This window comes from Sceloporus occidentalis, unplaced genomic scaffold (assembly GCF_023333645.1).
Source record: "Sceloporus occidentalis isolate IW3139 unplaced genomic scaffold, rSceOcc1.0.p SCAF_124, whole genome shotgun sequence".
NCBI classification, from domain to species: domain Eukaryota; kingdom Metazoa; phylum Chordata; class Lepidosauria; order Squamata; family Phrynosomatidae; genus Sceloporus; species Sceloporus occidentalis.
The window spans coordinates 2,480,302-2,499,118 of NW_028317104.1; the positions used below are offsets into that span (position 1 = coordinate 2,480,302).

Sequence of the window (18,817 nt, forward strand, 5' to 3'; positions counted from 1 at the left end):
TCAATTCCTCAACACACCGGGTCTGTGAGGTGAGAAACACTACACACCTAATCATAGAACCGCCGAGTGTCCCGGTTTACTTGATTCCGTCCCTCTTTTTAATAAATAAACTAATGCTCCCGGAGGCGGCTTCCACGTCATGGGTGTAACAAGATGGCAGACACAATACTGTGTAACAGACCAGATACGGGTGTAAAAAGATGGCGAACCGGATATAGGTTTAAAAAGATGGCGAACCGGATATGGGTGTAGAAATATGGCGAACCGGATATTGGTGTATCCCAATGGCTGGCAAACCGTGTGTAAGGAAATTGAAGGCGGGCTGTGGGTGTAGCAAAATGGCCGCCGTCTGTCGCATTTCCGTGCGCAGATCACGTGACAGCAGAAGCGGAAGTTTTGGTCGCTGAGCGATTAGTTGGGTTTCGGGGTATTATGGGGTGCGACGGAGGAACCATCCCCAAGAGGCACGAACTGGTGAAAGGGCCCAAAAAAGCGGAAAAGGTAAAGACGGCGGAGGGCGGTAAATAATGACTGTATAGGTTATGCTGGGTGAGGGGTATAATGACAGTATAGGTTATGCTGGGTGAGGGGTATAATGACAGTATAGGTTATGCTGGGTGAGGGGTATAATGACTGTATAGGTTATGCTGGGTGAGGGGTATATTATGCCTGTATGGGGGTATGTATGACTAGATAGGTTATGCTGGGTGAGGGGTACATTATGTCTGTATAGGGGTATGTATGACTGTATAGGTTATGCTGGGTGAGGGGAACATTGTCTGTTTGGGGGTATACTGACTATAGGTTATGCTGGGTTAGGGGTATATTATGTCTGTATAGAGGTATAATAACTGTATAGGTTATGCTGGGTGAGGGGTACATTATGGTCCCAAAGACGGTGGGGAGGGATTGGTTTAGTGAATACGGTATGGAGGGCTGCCACTCACTCTTTTTGTTCCCTTCTATAGGTGGATAAAAATGCTGAGCTGGCAGCGCGCTGGAACTACTGCTCTCTGAGCCAGGAGCGGCTCACCAAGCCCATCGTGGCCTGTGACCTGGGAAGGTAACTGCTTTATGCCGAGCCTCTGGCTGCCGTTGCCATGGATACTGGCGGCAGCGGACGGGTTTGCAGCAATGCTGTTGTGATTGTGTTGCCTTTTCCTCTTTCAGACTTTATAATAAAGACGCTCTGATTGAGTTTCTGTTGGACAAGTCGCCAGACAGACCCCACGGCTCGGCGGCTCATATCAAGAGCATCAAGGTAACCGATAAAGGGGTATCCTGGGGAGGGGGGTCAGGATGCGGGGGGGAAGTCATCGGCACGCGGCGCTAAACATATTTCTCCTGCTTAATTATTCTTTTACCTGAATGTTCAGTGAATTATGTCATGGCTTCGGATTCTCGGCTCAGAGTTTTTATCCCAGTGATTCCCTCCTCTCTCCGCAGAATGTGATCGAACTGAACCTGACCGACAACCCGGCCTGGTCGGGAGACAAGAGCAACGCCAAAGGGGATGCTTACGAGGATCGGGGGGCACGCTTTATCTGCCCCGTCGTGGGCTTGGAGATGAACGGCAGACACAGGTAGGAGCCGGGCAGGCGGCTTCTCTCTCAGCTCACCGTGAGATGCGCCGGAGATGCGGTTGTTGGGTATGTGGGGGCTGCACGTCCCTGCGGGGGCTTTCATTGAGATGCTGTGCGTCTGTTTTAGGTTCTGCGTGCTGAGACGTTGCGGCTGTGTGTTTTCAGAGCGAGCCCTCAAAGAAATCAGGACAGACATTTGCCACAAGGTGGGTGACCGTCGGTTACTGGTTCACATCGTGCCAGCGACTGGGGCTTCTGGGTTACTGGGGGTTAATAACTGGTTTATAACCGATTGCCCGTGTTTGGGAGTTACAACCGCTTCCTGGTTGGTAGCGCTCCCCGTATGCCTTCTCTTGGCACCCGGAGCTTTGCGCTCTGTGATTGTTCTGCTCAGGTCTTTTTTTCTCCCCGGTCAGTTTATTTGCGAGACGCTTTTTGGGCCCCAGAGACGGTTGCTTAGCTGCCGGTTACTATTTATTTATATTCACTGGGGTCATGCGGTGCTCTCGGGGGGCCGTTTCTGGAGCAGGTCGGTGTAATTTACCCCGCAGCTCTGGGATATGACGGACTCGTTATTATCACACAATGTTTATTTATGGGGTTACACACGGAGAGGGCCCTGACCCTTGGAGCTGGGGGGGGGGGATTTTAATAACACGGAAATAAACATTCATTTTAGGGGAAGAAGGTGACACGCGCATGCACGGCCCTTGTCGCTGTATGAATTATTCTGTATTGAGTCTCCCCGGCACATGGTGGAATTGTTATAGTGCATCGCCACTGCTACAGTTCTCCACATGCATGGAACGCGCTCTCATATATATCATATATATTGGGTGATGTCTCTGAATACCTCTCCATGTTTGCGTTATGTGACCTGCGCGCCTCCTGTCCCGATCCTCTTGCCTCGGCTTGTCTGAAGGCCTCCGGGGGCCGGAACCGGCTCGGTTATCAGGTTTTGGCCAGTTTGACGTCGTCCTCTTCCAGGTACCAGTCCGGATCTATCGGCACCTCGGCCTGTCTCAGCACCTTCAGCCGGAAATGTCTCTCCAAGCAGTCGGTCACCAGCGGGTACGCTCTCGGGTCAAACTTGTTAGCAAATAGATGCGGAGACTCCGTGATCCACTGCAGGTCTCCTAATCCGTACACGCAGATGTCTCGAACGTAGTGTCCTGGTAGAGAGGCGCAGCGGGGGTTAATCAGACACAGCGAGGGGTGATCGCACAGGCGGAGGGTTTAATTGTGCAGGCACAGTGAGGGGTAATCACACACAGCGAGGGTTAATCGCTTATTAAACTGAAAACCCAGTTTTCAGTTTAGGGGGTTGACTGACTGTCAGGGGGTTGACTGACATGTATGTGGAGAGATTACCGTGGTGGGGGGTTGACTGACATGTATGTGGAGAGATTACCGTGGTGGGGGGTAGACTGACATGTATGTGGAGAGATGAGATTCTCGCCGTTATGTACCGGTACCGGCAAACTATCAGAAAGACGTGGCCTTAACCGGTTCTTACTTACCATGGCAGCCGGTGTGAGTCCGGCCCTCCTGGTCCCTCCATTTAATGGCTCTGATGTTTCCTTCCCACTGCGTGTTGGGGGTGGATCCCGGAGCATCTGTGAGACACAGAAGTCTCTTGTTTAATTTATGACACCAGCTGACATTAAGCAGTAACTGAGCTAGAGGGGTAGATTCTGGGATTAACCCCCTCCCAGCCCCACTCAGGGCTTTTCTTTCTATTCAGTTCCCGGCCGCACGCGTTTCGCTTCATTAATGTCTTTACCTTTCAACCTGTTGAGCGTCACCCAGTAATGTTCGTCGGGGCTGTACGTGTCGGCCGACCACCTGAGGAGATCCGCGGCGCGTTCGTCCGACAGCACAAACTCCACGAAGTGTCGGGTCAGGGCGTAGTAAGCCGTCCCGAAGAACAGTGTCATGTTGTGGGGGGGAGCGCTTTTCACGTCCGAGCTGGGATACACGTAAGCTCTCCCCTGGTGTATGAACTCCCTGTAGCTCACGCGTGTGCGGTACATCATGTGTGGCGGCTGAAGCACCCCGGGAGTTATGTTCCTTCCGTTCCATTTGCTTTTCAGGTACCGTATGATTTCCCGGTTGGTTTTTATGGGGAAATCCTGGCCGCACAGATTGATGACATGTCTCCAGGGGGTGTCCGCAGCCAGCAGCTCCTCCATGCAGTCAATGTCGGCCCGCAGGCGGGAGATTCCCGCGTACACCACGCTCTCCTGCTTCGCTGGAACGATGATGTTTTGGAAGCAGCCGGCCAGTTTCCGCACCGCCCGGCTAAAATCCCGGGAGGATTTCTTGTCGACGTGAATGCAGTAGATGTTTTGAGGAGCGTAAACGGCTCTGAGGAGCTTCACGGACATGTCCAGCTGTTTATGGATGGTCAGTATGTACGCCAAGGGGTAATCTACCTCCTCTCCGGACAGGGGCCGCGTTATGAACTTTAACTCCTTGGTGATCGTGGAGCAGTTGGACTTGGTGCTTAAACGCGCAGGACTTTGGTCTCGGGACGGTGGGAGAGACGCTTGACAAATATTCCCGACCGCCAGAGCTGCTGGTTTGCCTTCAAACAGAGCTCCACAAAGCTCCCCCGGGTAAAACCCACACTCTTTGATTTCGGGGGGGGGATATTTCTGGTTCCGGAAGTCCTTGATCCAGTAAAACGTGAAAAAGACGCCGCAGATGACGATACAAAACGCGATCCCGGACTTGGATGCCGCCAGGCGACACATCTTCTTCCCCAATGTGTTCAACATCTCCTACACCGAACGTGATGCCGGCACCGGATCGCTCACACACCGGCGGAAGACACGCTGCGTTCAACTGCGACTGCTTTCACTGCTGTCTCACGGGATGTTGGGCATCTCGCGCTTCTTTGGTTGGAGGTCTCGCCGTGATACCGTGGAACCGATATCCACAAGCCGTGGGGAGAGGCCGCTTTCACCGGCTGCCGGGTTTGCTTTCCTATATCTGCAGTTTTTTGTCTCGCGGGGTCAGGAATCCTTAAGGAGTTAATTAAAATAAATCTGCCGCTCACCTGATGCAATCTCTCTGCTCGTGGAATGGTTAATTATCCATGTGGTGCTGTCAGGTCTGTAGCGTGGTGTGTTTTCTGCTCGGGTAGGGGAGCAGCGCTCCGTATTCTTGACCCGCTGCGGCTCAGTCGGCAGACCGGTCGCTGGGTGGCTGTCCGTTTGCGCAGGCTGGGGCCAGAACCTGAGTTGCCGGCTGTTTTTCCCCATGCAAAGCGCCGTCCCTGCTGAGCAGATTATGTAAATGGTGGTTTCTGTTATTTCAGTGGGAGACCTGGGCAGGGTACGAGGGAAGCTCTGTGCCCCCCCCCATATACCATATAATTTTGGGTAAATTCACCACTGAAACCATGTGAAAAGCTAATGCTTTGGGAAAAGATGTAATTGAGCGTCATTCTTCCATAATGTCCGCGACCTTCTGGCTCACCATGGAGGGGTTGGGGTTCGGCTAGAGCTGTTATAACGCAGTCACTCCGTGTCCCCCCATTGCCACTTTTATGGGGTTAAAGGGGCACCCCCTTAATGTTCCGCGGACGCTGATTTCCTCTTTTTTTGTTGCAAAGTGTGGAAAGAAGTTTGAAGAGGACGACATCATTCTCCTTAATGGCGATAAGGAAGAGATGGAGGAACTGAGGAGGAAGATGGAAGAGCGAAGACTGAAGAGCAAGATGGAAAAGGTGAGTGTTTTCGCTTCTATTTAAGCTGCCAGGGGCCGGCTGGTTCTCGGCGGTCTCTTCCTGTCAAATCACTACAGCGGCCCCTGCTGATCTCGATTTAGACCCCAGTAATATCCGTCTTTTGCATGAACCCTGAATATATATCAGTCCCTTTTCCCAAAAACTTCGCACTTGGAGAGCCTGACAGTCTCTGATGTTCTGTGGAGAGGCGTCCAGAATACTCCTCGTAGTCCGGATCCTCGGTATCTGGAGATCAGCTGCCAACAGGAGTAAGCTCTTGTGACCGCAGAGAGGGGGTCCTGATGTTACCTCGATGCCCCAACATGCGCCCCCTGCCATTTTCCAAGGTATTTCTCTTCACTGCTCTAAACTTTTTTTTGTCTCATAGAAAACAAAGAAATCAAAATCGGCAAAGTCCGTCCTGCAGAGTGAACAAGGTACGGTCCTGACCGCTCGTTGGTGAGAAAACACCTTGATGAGTTATTAATGAGACGCTTTTGTGTATCCTTCCAGAACCTTCCGGATCCAAAGAAATTACAACTGGAGAAAAAAGTAGCTCCGGAGACCAGATGAATGTTGGGTCCAACTCCAAGAGATCGGGTGAGTCCCGCAGGCAGGCGTGAAAAGCTTCTCCGTGTCTAGAGAAATCGTCTTTATCAAAACATGGGGGCTGGGGTAACTTTTACAAACTTCTAGTTTTTGACCCGTTCTAGGGGTTAATGTGGGCATCCTGCCCAGACTCATCTGCCCAGCTTGTGGCGGGTTCTGATGATGTCATTGATTTTCTGTTATTGGGGTACGATTTTTTTAATCGGTTTTGCTTAAAGCTGATTGGCTGGCATACACTAGGAGCAGCTCACCGACGGTTGGGGGCTGTCGGCGGATGCCCCTGGCGCTGATCATCCGGTCAAATTGGGACAATGTTTGTAAGAAAGTGTCATTGAATGATATCTTTACTTCTGTCGATGTCCCCTCATGCAGCGGACGATGGTTCTGTTTCTCTGGAGAAGACGTCCAGGTCCTCCTCATCCACCAGCAAGAGGTCCCTACAAGACGACAAAGGGAAGTCTGAGGCCTACAAGTCCATCTTCTCATCCCACAGCTCCGCCAAACGCACCAAGGACCAGGCGTGTAACTGGATTTCCCCGTCAACGTTCTACATCTAATGGCGGCAAGGGGCGCGGGTCACGCGGCCGGATGGGATAGGAAGCCGCCTGTTTTATTACATTTTCATTACTGATTTGCTCCGTTCTTTGTTTATTTAAACGCACCCCAATGTTAGGTTTTGGATCCCCCGGAGCCCATCTGCCCCAAGCGCCTCCGAATACAAAATACCCCACGGCTTTTAACCCATTCAACAAAGCGACAATTTAATGACTGCCAGAACCCGAGTAATAATAAAACTGTTTTTTTTAATCCTCCTGTTAAAATATTCAGTAAAAGCTGCATTTCCTAATAACGTGGAAACAATTTTCGGGCTTTGACACCCGTTATTAAATAAATCTATTTCCTCTCCCATATTAGTTGACAATTTGTCTTTTATTTTCTACGTATCTTGGCACTGGTGATGTATGATGTAAGCAGCTGGTTATTTGACATCGCCGTCAAAGCATGGAAATTCTGGGGTGTCTGAAATTAACCAGCTTTCTGATGTTGTGTTTTGAAAAGTGAAACGAATCGGTCGAGTGTCGGGTTATAACTTCACGCGAAGCCAAAAGAAAGAGAATTCGTGTGACGCCCAAATTCCAGATATTAAGCTTTTTAACGGGGGAATAACTACAGCTGCTTTTGGAGAAAGGGACGTTTCCCCCACCGTGCGTGATCTGCGTGTGATAGAATCGCTATTACCACTATTGGTCACCAGGTGGCAGCAAAGGATCACAGAGCGATTACTGGGGCATTCGGGGCAATTTGCTATCAGACTTGCAGCGTTTGGGCAGCTAGTGGTTTAGATACGCTGTCAGTGATTGGCCTGTAGCCCAACCAATGCCTTCACCTGATCACGGTGCATCCACGGGATTCCAACTAGTAAAAAAAGTCTTTTATTTCATGATTTCTCCAAGTCGCCTTTTTGATTCAGAGATAAAAACTGTTCTGAGTTTACGTGAAATAATGTAATCGTCAATGGGGTAGCCCCGCCCACTCTGTTAACCAATCAGATCTGCAGACTTGTTTTTCTGCCAATCGTCTTATTCAAATGAAGTATAAACTGCCGTATCCGTCTCAGGAGCTCTGCATCCCAAGGGGCTGCTTTTCATACGACAATATTATTCGGCTTGGGGCGACCAAACAGCCCGAGGAGAGAACAACACAAAATAACATGTGATCTCTTCGCTTTCTGTTTTTCTTCCCAAGGTTATGCGTTTAACGTACTGGGAGAGTGGTTCCAAGTGCAGCGCATGGAGGCGCTATACAAGTCAATAAATAGTCATTATAGGGACACGGCTTGCAATTCATTTCTCACTTTTAGGGGGATTTGATAGGCGCAGAAAGAACATATAGCAGACCACCTTTCCGATTCGGCATGTTTGGCACCGAGGAGATGCTCAGATTGGGGACCAAGCGGTTTCCTCCTCCGGCTGGGCAGGAATCGCATTCCGTTAGTCCTAGCGCGGTATTTAGCGCATGGGAGCGCGGAATACCCGGCACATCAGGTGGGCCGTGCCAGTAATTTAACATTTTGTCATCAATTCCAACCACATTATGTATTTTGAGATAAATTCTGTCTCAGGTGCTGTAGGGACCACCTTAGGGGGGAATTTATCAGGGCGAAGAAGACACAAAAGGGGGACAATCCTCAACACCTAGCAATCGTCGGGATCCTTCCAGCGGTCTCCATGGAGATTGCTCCACATTGATGTGACCCATTTCAGACTGCTCCGATTTGTCTAATATCCAGGCTTTTTGCCTTAAACCGTCTACAAGTCGGGCCGTAGACTTTGGACGTGTCGCGGCTGGAGGCTAAGGAGAGGCGACCGGGGCAGGTGCTCGCTGCAGGATGTTTATGTTCTGGTGGGGGTAGGACGCACCATAATACATGACCCCCCAGGAAATAACATTGTGTTACAAAGACTTTCGCTGCGAGTCAAACGCATCGCCCCAAAGGCTTGAAGAGTTTGCCATTGACATTGGACAGCCTGGTCAGGGAGCTCCCCGCTCGGAAGTTGTTTTTTTTGTGGGGGGCAATTCTGACTTTTAATGTCTTAGTATTAGAAACAAGACAAGATATGCCAGGGGTCGTCGCCCCATGTTTTTTTATTTTGGGGGTGGGGGTACACCTCAGGGTTTCAAAAATGTGACTTTTTATAACATAGCAGCCAGCAGAGATTTGCCTTTTTATAACATAGTAGCCAGCAGAGGATCATGGGAATTGTAGTTTATCAGCCTACCTACCGTAAATACAGGTTATATGAATGTATCATCCCTGCAATATTATCGCATGTTTCAGTGTTTATTTCTCATTCAGATGAAGACATTCTCTTTAAATCTTGTCCCTATTGTTACCAACCGGCCAGCATGAAAGGAAAGCATCTGCTGGAAGGTACGGCGCGGCGACATATTGGAAGCGGCTTTCATGCTAATATATTATCTGATGTGTTGACTCTTCTCATTGCGTGGGAGCCGCTCACGCTAAGCGTTTCCCAGAACCCCTTTCACCTGAAACATAAATCATGTACCCGCGTGCCCCGAGGCCTCCGAATGCTCCACGCCCAACAGCCCTCTTTACCTTTGCAGTAACACCTTAATATGTTATATTGGTTATTATGTATATATATGTTATTATATATTATATATGTGATATATATTTATTATATATATGTTATATATATGATATATATATGTATATGTTATATTATATATTATATATATATGTTATTATATTATATATTATGTATGATTTAGTCTTTTGTTGCAGCTTCCGCGTATCCTGTGCCCCCGGGAATTTACGTTTAGGGGGTTCATTTACACATCAGAAAGGAAGCCAATTCACACAATTAAATGAACTTTAAAAACACATCAGAATGACTTTAATACACAAGTTTTCAATTACAATTTGAGTTTAATTTGCAAAGAAATGCACAACGCTGCAGTATATGATGGCGCTATATAACTCAATAAATAATAATAATAGAAAGGAATTCCCAGGAAATTGCACAAGATCCCCAACAATGGATTACGCAATGTCTGCAGATCCGAGGAATGAATCTGTTTCTATATTTAATGATCCGTCATCTGACAGAAAAGACAAAAAACACGTTTATGGATCTCGCACCTCAAGTATAGAATTATTGGTAATAAGTGCCACTCGTCACATCAGATAGAGCTGCCTCCTGGCTGGTACTTAAAATATCAGCCATTGAATAACTTTACGGAAGCCGTAGTTATAATAGTTAATAAATAATAATAATAATAATCAATATTTAATAACAGTTAATCTTTAATAATAATAGTTAATCTTTAATAACAACAGTTGATATATAATAATAATAATAATCAATATTTAATTATAATAATAGTTAATATATAATAACAATAGTTAAGATATAATAATAGTTAATATATAATAATAGTTAATACATTATAATAATAGTGTTAGGAACTACAATTCTAAAACTGTATTTTTGCTGCTGAAAATTCTTTCATGAGATCACCAATTTTTATTTTCTATAAAATAATACATTTTCACAACATTTTCCAAATAAACCTGTCCTCGTAATCTATCATATTTGGCTAAAAATGGTAAATTACACTAATTGTAAACCTAACGATAAAGACAAAGTTCTAACAAAAATACCAAAAAATAATCATGATTAAAAACATTGTGTTTTTCTGCGTACGCTGCACTTTATTTTACCGGCGCGCGTTGCCACCATTCGCATGACAGCCATATATCAGAAAAGTCCTCTGGGCAAACATCGTTCTTTTCTATGTCTTGGCGGAGTCAGGAATGTGACACGGCCCGAGGGCCGACTCTCAGAAGCAAACTGTTATGTTTTGGTTGGAGTTTACGCTCGGTTTCTCAGGTGACGCGGCTTTGTTTGGAGGCTTTTTTACAAAAGTTACAAAAAAGTCTTCTTTTTCCAAATCATTTAAATCCTGAAATGATTCCAGATACTTTTATTTATCTATTAGAAATTTATATATATATTTCCCCAAGAAATGTTCATTTTGGAATAAATAGTTTTGTTTGTAGAACGTGATTTTAATTTTGTATTTTTTTTTTTAATTAATAGATCTTTTAATAAATCTTCTGAAAACTCCACATCTGTTTTATGCATTTTTGATACTTGACTGGACGCAATGTGTTTGAGCAAAATAACATAAAAAATGCCAAATAAAGTCTTTTCTAAAAACCAAAGGTTTCACGGGACGGTAGAGAGGATGCAGAGCGATGGCTCCGGGACTTGTTTTAAGCCGGAGACATTGATTTTAATCTATTCAGCTTCTTTTTATTAAATGATGATGAATTTAAGAAATATGCAGAAATCATGAAAGCGCATTCCGATTCCGTATGTAAAAGTTCATCGCGAGGGTGTTTATTGCTCACACATTTACTCCTTTTTTGTGCATTTAGAGATTATTTCATCCTGAATCTAAAAAGTGCCGAAGTTCACACGTAGTTTTCTTCTTTACGTCCGAATTCATCAGATTTTTAGAGATATGAACAGAAAAAGGATTATCATTTATTATTATTTGGAACCCAGCATTACCTCTCCTAAGTTTATGAGACTCAGATAGAACGTGCCGAGAGTCCTTTAGATATTTTTGAAGTCCTGATTTCTTGATTAACTCCCACGGCATCTCCAGCCGTCGTTTTAAATTGTCCTTCCCTTCGCAGCAGTTGGCTGTTTCCCGATGAGTGCAGTTTAGGCAACAAATTCTGTTTGTCAACAGAGTCCGGGCGCAGGTATCCACACGTCGCGAATGCTTGGAAAGTTTGGAGTTAATTGCATGATGTGCGTGATAGATGGAGCTTGGCAGGGTCAGCCGTTTAGGTGTTAGCTGCCCTTTGGACCGGAGAATAACTCCAGCGGAGCTCAGACTTCGTGAATTTAATGCAAACCCTACCAAGAAAAACCTAAATATATTCCCCAACGGGCGACGCAAAAGAAACGCTGTCCCTTCTCCAACCGGGGGGCTAAGAACCCAAAACCAGCGACAGAGCAATGAATTTCTTTTGATGGTGAAACTGTAAATATTCGCCGATACAAAAATGACCTTTTTTTTGGTTCCTTGTAATGTAATTATTACTTAATAGAAGAAAACGTTTGAAAATGTATAAATTGCTTCAAAAAATATTCAAAAAGTAACACAATTGCACAACAAGAAGATATTTCAAATATTTTCAGAGAGAAATGGGTAAAGAGTGGAACATTAATTTCGTTTGATAAATATTTATTTTAGGTGAATTTAATGGAATTAGAGGAAACAGATTATTTATTGTAATTTGGACGTTGATGACATCGAGCGGAGCGTCTCTCTTGTTGCCCTGGAGGGGTGAGATACAGACAGGGGTAACTTTCAGTTTCTAGACCTCCAGGTGAAGCTCTGCCAGAGGGTCCCTACGCGGCTCGCCTTGGAAAGGGTTATGGGGTCCTCCCCACCGGCCGCGGTGATGTCATAGGGCTCTCCGCCATCTGCCGCTCGTTATTTCAGACTAGAAATGGGACGGATTGGGTTAAAATCGAAGACCAGGAAATGCTTTCATGTATTCTCCGCTCGTTGGTGCGGGATGAACGCGTGCGCTTGTTCCTCTCCGGACACTTTTAGCTCTATGAGGAACCCAAGAGAATAATAATTTGTCTCTCAAGCTGCGGACTCTGGGGGTGTCCGGTGACCCCTCTTATCCCTCGTCGGTGCAGTCGGTGGCGCCCCCTGTAGGGTTCAGAGGTTTTTTTTAAAAACAAGAAATGATGTAATGCCCCTATAACATGCCTTTTTTGGCCCATTTGTTCCCAGAACTCTGGGCCCCGTTCATCCGGCTAGATTTGGCTTTGGGAGAGAACGACAAAATCGCAAAACAGGTTGAAACAGGCAAAAAACTAGATAACATTTACTGATTTTACCAAAATATTCCGGAGCACAGAGGTATTTGGAGCGCCAAATGGCTGCACATTTTGATGCCTTTCGGCAATTTTTGTTAATTTTCTTTAACTCTTTTTGGAGCTGGCGGTATCATCTAAACTAATTGCGGTTATTATTTGGATCCAGTACCCGTAGGTGTTTGCACGCATGGTAATCTGCCAAAATACTGAAACCCAAGCACCTTGACAGCCCAGTTTGGGGAGACAATAGAGCCAAAAAAAAGCAAGTTTTACAGCTCGGTCATTTTAGTCTAAAACAGTAAGTAAGAAAAACAAAATGGGCCGTTTATCCATTGACATGTTAATGAGCCGAAGCTTTGAGGTCCCCCATCATTTACATGCCAATATCCAAGGGCTCTTTTATGGGATTAATCTGTTGATACTCGTCTAAACTAAAATGACTTGTGAAAACAAAGTAAAAAGCATTGTCTGCTCACAAAGCCGGACCCCGGACCGTGACATTGCTCTGGAGAGGACAACCCAGGTGAGCTGACCCCGGAGATAATTGAACACGAACTCCGGCTTATTTCTGAGTGATCATTAAAGTATTTTATTCAGGAATCCGATACAGATGTGGCCCATCGACGCCAGGCGTGTTATTACTACGATGAGTTTAATGCCATGAGGACGATCTCTTTGGCTCTTTTTAAAGCTGGATACCCCATCGATTCTGCCGCATCTCACCGTTTACTTTCTAGTTCCTGCGCCCCAATCCGATGCCCCAAAGTGTCGGCCGACCCTCTGCACTAAGATGTCCAGTAACGTTATTTATTTCTAAATCAAAGCTTATTCTGCAAAGTTCACAAATAAAACGTACTATTTTTGTCATTTCCACACCAATTCTTAGAATATGTTTGCAGATAGACAGAAAACTCCTTATTTAGGCAAACTTCATACAAAATCTTTCCCGGGATACGATACTCCGTCTCGCTGCCATCACTTGCACCTCTCGTGGCCGAACATTTTTATCTCGTCTCCCGACCCCAAACTATCTCTCCGTCGGAATTATGAAGAGATCGTCCTCATGGCAGTAATAACACGCCTGGCGTTGATGGGCTTCTTCCTCCGGCAGCCAATGAGATTACTTTTTGTTGGCTCGTCTCTACGCATCACTTTGCGGCGTCTCGCTCATCCGTTTTTTCCATTTCGTGTTGGTTTGGAGATTATTAGAGGATTTTAAGACCCGAACGTGAAGCTGCGCGGAGAGATATTTTTGTATCGCTGCCTAAACACGTTTATGACTCGAAAATCATCGGTGATTTATTGCGGCATTTTAAGGGGATTGAAGATCTCTGAAACTTTTGATATGTGAGCTCGGGGAGCCGGCGTACCGCGGCTTGTGGATATTCTGCGGTTAATCTCCTAAATTGCAGAGGTCAGGAGGAAGGATCAGAGGTCGGCAGGACAAACCTTTGCCCGAGGCACGGTTCCAGACTAGGACTCCATTACGCCTTATCACATGTATTCTGTCTTAACAGGTGTTGCCTCTTTATCAGCGGCACTGAGCGGGCAGCTCCGGTTACGAGGGTCCCGGATGAGCTGACGGGTCTGCAGGTAACGTTCGCGACATCGAGTGGAAACGGCAAGACACGAGGATCGGGTACAAGCAACCCGCTGAGACGCATCGGGTACCACCAGGCATCGAACACCATCTTTATCTCAACTTCCAAGCGCAAGAATGGCTTCCGCTCTGATGGGTTAGTTGGTTTCTCCCGGGTGGCTGAAGCTGGCAGCTTTGAAATTGTTGAGATTTTGGGGAGAATCATTAAATTTGGGGGTAATACATGTGGCTCCATGTGGGCCCCGCAGTCCCCGCTCCTCATGTGTCCCATTTGAAACCCTCTCATCACGATGGTTGCAGGACTTGGTGTCTGAGGGGATGTTGGGGGGACATTTCTGGGTTTATCTCACTACCCAGAATCCACTGCGTATGGCGTATAATGCAATCCTTACATTGCTGGAGATTAACCCCTCCACGTCCGGTCTGAGAGAGGCCGGTATCGTGACCGTCACGTAGAAGCCCCCCAAAATACTCCCTCCAATTTGGCTCCATACAATACATTGCAGTTCGTAGATCACACAAGATGGGCTGAAACCCTTTTTGGGAACCGTAAATCTTGAGCGCGTTGTTAGCGGTAATTAATTTATCGCTAATCCATGCGCTTCAGGTGCTTGCAGGTAACATACTAAAGGTCTGTTAACACATAACATAAAGCTCTGGACAAGGTAAGAAAGGGTCTGGCCATTCGGCTGCTGAGGACTACAACTCCCAGGATGCTCAGCTAGGCTAAATTGTATAAAACAATCTTTTTGCCTCCATACTTTAAAAGGTTAAAATCATCCAGATGGGAGGACATTACTTCCTTCTTCACTGCCAGAGACAAACGCTATGGAAAAAATTGAAAGAAAATAAGTATTTCTGGCCTGAAATCCAGGATAGCTCTGAGGTATCGTTATGGAAAACACTTTGAGCTGATGTTCTAAAAATGGAATCCAGTCGTTCATTAGAATCCCACGAACACAAGACACAACGTATTAGGACTCGGCTGAAGGGTTCCTGGTGTTTTTTTGCCTTCATCTTGGCCAAGTACCCTAGACCTCAGTACACGGCAAACCCGAGGCTACGAGGTGCTGGTTCAGGGATTTGAGTTCAGGGGCCAAAACACGTCTCACTCCCATCACAGTGTTGGATGCAAAGGCCCGTCTGGTAGCTCTTTGGCTTCAGGACTTTGAGGTTAACTGTGTGGATTTAGGGTTTTTGAGGGTGAGTTAATGGGTGAGAAGCCCCAAAACAAACCACAAAACCCAATTCCTGGACCCACGAAAACGCCACATTTATCCCAGTTATGATGATGGTTGGTGAATAGACACGGCGTGGGCTCTATAGGTGACAGGTACGGCAACACCACAGGACAGCGGAAAGTTTAAAGGGCTTTATTTGGGACAATGAAGCTGAGGGTCTAATGACCTAAACGTGTCATTCATAAGGAGAGAGACCCCTGCCGAGCGTCTGTCTCCACCGAACCTGAATCCAGTGTGTGTTATATATGCAGACGACACAATGCATGAGTTATATACAGATAACACAAAGAGTGTGTGTACTATACACAGGGAACACAAAGAGCGCTGCCCGGCGATACAACCTTTCTCCAGAGATAATAAAGCTTTGTAACACCAATCCTTCTCAAGGGGGAAGGATTTCTTTTTGCGCCTCCTCTTCCGAGCATTTTGGTGACACAGGAAGTGATGTGTGCAAAAAAATTGTTTTCCCCATATTGCTGAAAATCCCAGTTTTTGCTGATTTCTTTGGGGGCTGTGGGACTGTGGGTCACACGTACACCAGAGTTTAGGAAAATGCCACTTTACAGGTAAATATTTCACTGCTGGCACCATCAGAATGCAGAAACCTCTTTTACGTCCTTTGATGGCCAGAGGGCCACTGGATGAAAGAGGATTATCAGTAAAGCCTCTTTAGTCTCTTTTTTACTTGGCAGTATTCAGAGAGAGCAGAGATGTCCTCTTTGAATTAACACCTAGATCCACTTCTGTTTCTCCGTGCCCCGGCTCGGACAATGTCCCGCTGACACCTCGAAGTAACAAAACCAGCTTGTAAAACTACCCCAGCCTGTCCGTCAGCTGGAGAACATACCTATTTGACGTCATTAACGAAATATGGCATGATAGGAACCTCAGTTGCTGGGGGGGGGGGGAATGCGATAAATCGCTGAGCAATTAATTTTACCCCCTCGGAAACGCAAATATCAGCTGATTAAAAGACACAACGTGCATTATATACCCCACGTGTTACACAGAAGTATATCGGGGTGTATGTTGGCACCGCGGCGTGTCGGTCACAGCAGATGATCTGTTGGGAAATTTCGCCCGCCAACGTTTTAGTAAATTTCTCCCTCCTTGAGAATTGTTCGAATTCTTTCTTCGTCGCTCTCCTCTTTTCTCAGTATTGTCTTTTCTCGGTATTATTCTTCAATATATTTTCTACGTTCTGCAAATATCTTTTTACAAAAGAGTTTTGTTTCAAAGCCAAAGCCGCATCAATAGATCATTATTTTTGGGGGGGGTAAAACCTGATTTCTGACTGAATTATGGTGGTTCGCTTAATTTCTTTCTCAGGGTCTAGAAATGGCCGGTATTCTTCAGCAAAGTTTACAGAAAACAAAGGAAAGAACTTCAAAGCATGTTATATATATATATTTCGGCCGGGCTACATGTTGATTGTATCCATACTGAGATGATCTACGTCGGTTCCTCTTTGAGATCAGAATGGACTTGTTATTTGGGGGGGGGTAGTTCTCGTTCACAATCAGCTGTCAACCCGTTTAGCGTTTACAGGACCCAACTTTTGGCCGAGAGCCTGGAGAAACCCATGGGAAGCCGTAGAGGGGTCACTTGCTTGGGTGACAAACTCGTTAGCATTATATATCACATGGTTTTGTGTGATTGTGCACTATTTCTAATACTGCCCAAGGAGGTAAGAGATGGAGGAACCTCAGAGGTACCAGGCAGGGAATGACCGATTAATGTCAGGGGCGACGGAGGGAAGCTCTCCAAGGCCGATCAGTTTCAGTCTTTCCCAGAGAACCAGAATCTCCTGCTTTTAACTCCAAACTCTCTCCTGAGAGGTAACAGTGTGTCATTGAGTAACACTGCGTGACTCTTGAGGCCGATGAATGTCCTCCGAGACTCGGGACATAGTCCAGAACGCCCAAGCACGTTTTCTGGCTCTTAAGTGAAACAAAATGTAATAATCCAGCAGAAAGAGCCGGCCGCATAATGAGAGTAAATTTGAGTGCGAGCCCTGACACGAGTGCATGAATATATAATGAGTCCTCTCCATGTCTGCTTGACATATTTTGTTGGGAAACATGTTTGTTTGGATCATCACGGAGTCTCTTTGAAAACACCCAATGCCGACCGAGATGCTGCGACTGATTATGGAGGAAGGGAACAGGATTAAAGGGGAATCCAAGGTTTCTTTTTAACTTTGTCAAATAATAACACTGCAGGGTACGCTGCGGGGTACAAGTTTAGAAGGTGCCCAGGAGGTGCAGTAAAACCACAGCAAAATACCCTACTAGCAATTACTTTGTAGCGAATGGCGTGACTCACAGCGGGATGAAGAGGACTAGCTTATGTCGGGCAGGTGATACGCTGACGAGTAGAGGCTGGAAAGAGCCTTCAAAAAATTGAATCCCAAATTGAGAAGCGATGGATTGGACTCCATAACCTACACAATCAAGAAGGAGGCTGCCCAGCTTGTTAAGAAATTAGAATTGAATCAGCGTTTAGTGGGGGCCCATTAGCTGTAGGGATCTCGTAGATCTCTATGGATGATTTATTGATAGGGGATCCATGGATGGTCCTGCATGGGACGTCCCGCATGCCCGCTATTTTAACGTAGCTGAGCGGTCCATGGCACAGACTCAATACCTGCAGGTTTCTGTGGCCCGTAAGTCCGACCCTCGTTATATTATTCACATACCCTGTTCCCTGATCTGGGCGGTGAGGTATAACCCGGTAACCTGCATTTTATGGTGTATTTATTGGGTTATGGTGTTTATTTACCGCGCAGGACACCCGGGGTGGCACAGTGTTTTTTTGGGATACAGGCACCATCACATCATCCCCATCTGTGCTTGTGTCCCGAATACTGTGTTTTATCATTTAATAAGCGTTTCTAAAGCAAAAAATACATTCCAACTGCATCCATGAAATCTCCCCCAATACATCCAAGCCCCGGCACAGGTCGCTGCCGCGTGGTGACCGTATCATGGCGGCCATAGTCTGTGTGGGGTGTTCACCCTGATGCCCCGATACTCAGCCCTGGAATGCTTTATTGCACCTCCGCGGATCCCTCTAATGAATTCAGCTGAATGAGGCTCCTGTTTAAACTCAGCAGGACACAAAGAAGGGTCCCCAATGATGCAGAGAATCACAGGGGTTAAATGAGATTATCTCATTGACATTAACGGATGATGAGTGGGTAAATACAGGAGCCGCCTTGTGAATCCCCCATGGGGGGTCCGACATGGGTCCTACACAGCAGATTATTTACTTAACATTTGCAAATGAAGGCCTCCGAGGGCTAATGACGCTCAGGTTTACTTTAGCCCAGTACCTGGGAATTTCAGGAGCAATAAAGACATTCACACACTCTTCAAAATGTAAATGAAAGCCAAGGTAGAGCGTCCCTCCCTTCATCAGCCCCCTGAAGGGGTTTACACGTCACGCCGAGATAATGTGCATTTGGAGCTCCGCTCATAAAGAGTGTAGAAGGATTTATCGATTAACACCTTTTGGGCGCTTTGTTGCTTTTATTCTTTTTAACGGGTGGTAGATGGTCTACCATGAGGATCATGAAATATGTATTAGTGTATCAGGTACCGGAGAACCCTCTG

General features: G+C 46.3%; 2 protein-coding genes across 2 annotated transcripts; one reads left to right on the top strand and one right to left on the bottom strand.

The window, feature by feature from the left end:
- Window positions 1-432: 432 nt before the first annotated feature.
- LOC149282032 (replication termination factor 2-like) lies at window positions 433-14,237 on the top strand. The gene is made up of 11 exons (XM_089498695.1): window positions 433-501; window positions 969-1,063; window positions 1,171-1,261; window positions 1,447-1,583; window positions 1,711-1,789; window positions 5,203-5,316; window positions 5,705-5,753; window positions 5,830-5,916; window positions 6,298-6,447; window positions 7,672-7,732; window positions 13,880-14,237. The coding sequence occupies exons 1-11, from the start codon at window positions 433-435 to the stop codon at window positions 14,235-14,237; spliced, it is 1,290 nt and encodes a 429-aa protein (XP_089354821.1).
- Window positions 2,535-4,339, bottom strand: LOC149282033 (putative beta-1,3-galactosyl-O-glycosyl-glycoprotein beta-1,6-N-acetylglucosaminyltransferase 7). The gene is made up of 3 exons (XM_089498675.1): window positions 3,367-4,339; window positions 3,104-3,199; window positions 2,535-2,755 (listed from the first exon to the last, which is right to left on the bottom strand). The coding sequence occupies exons 1-3, from the start codon at window positions 4,337-4,339 to the stop codon at window positions 2,535-2,537; spliced, it is 1,290 nt and encodes a 429-aa protein (XP_089354801.1).
- Window positions 14,238-18,817: the final 4,580 nt, after the last annotated feature.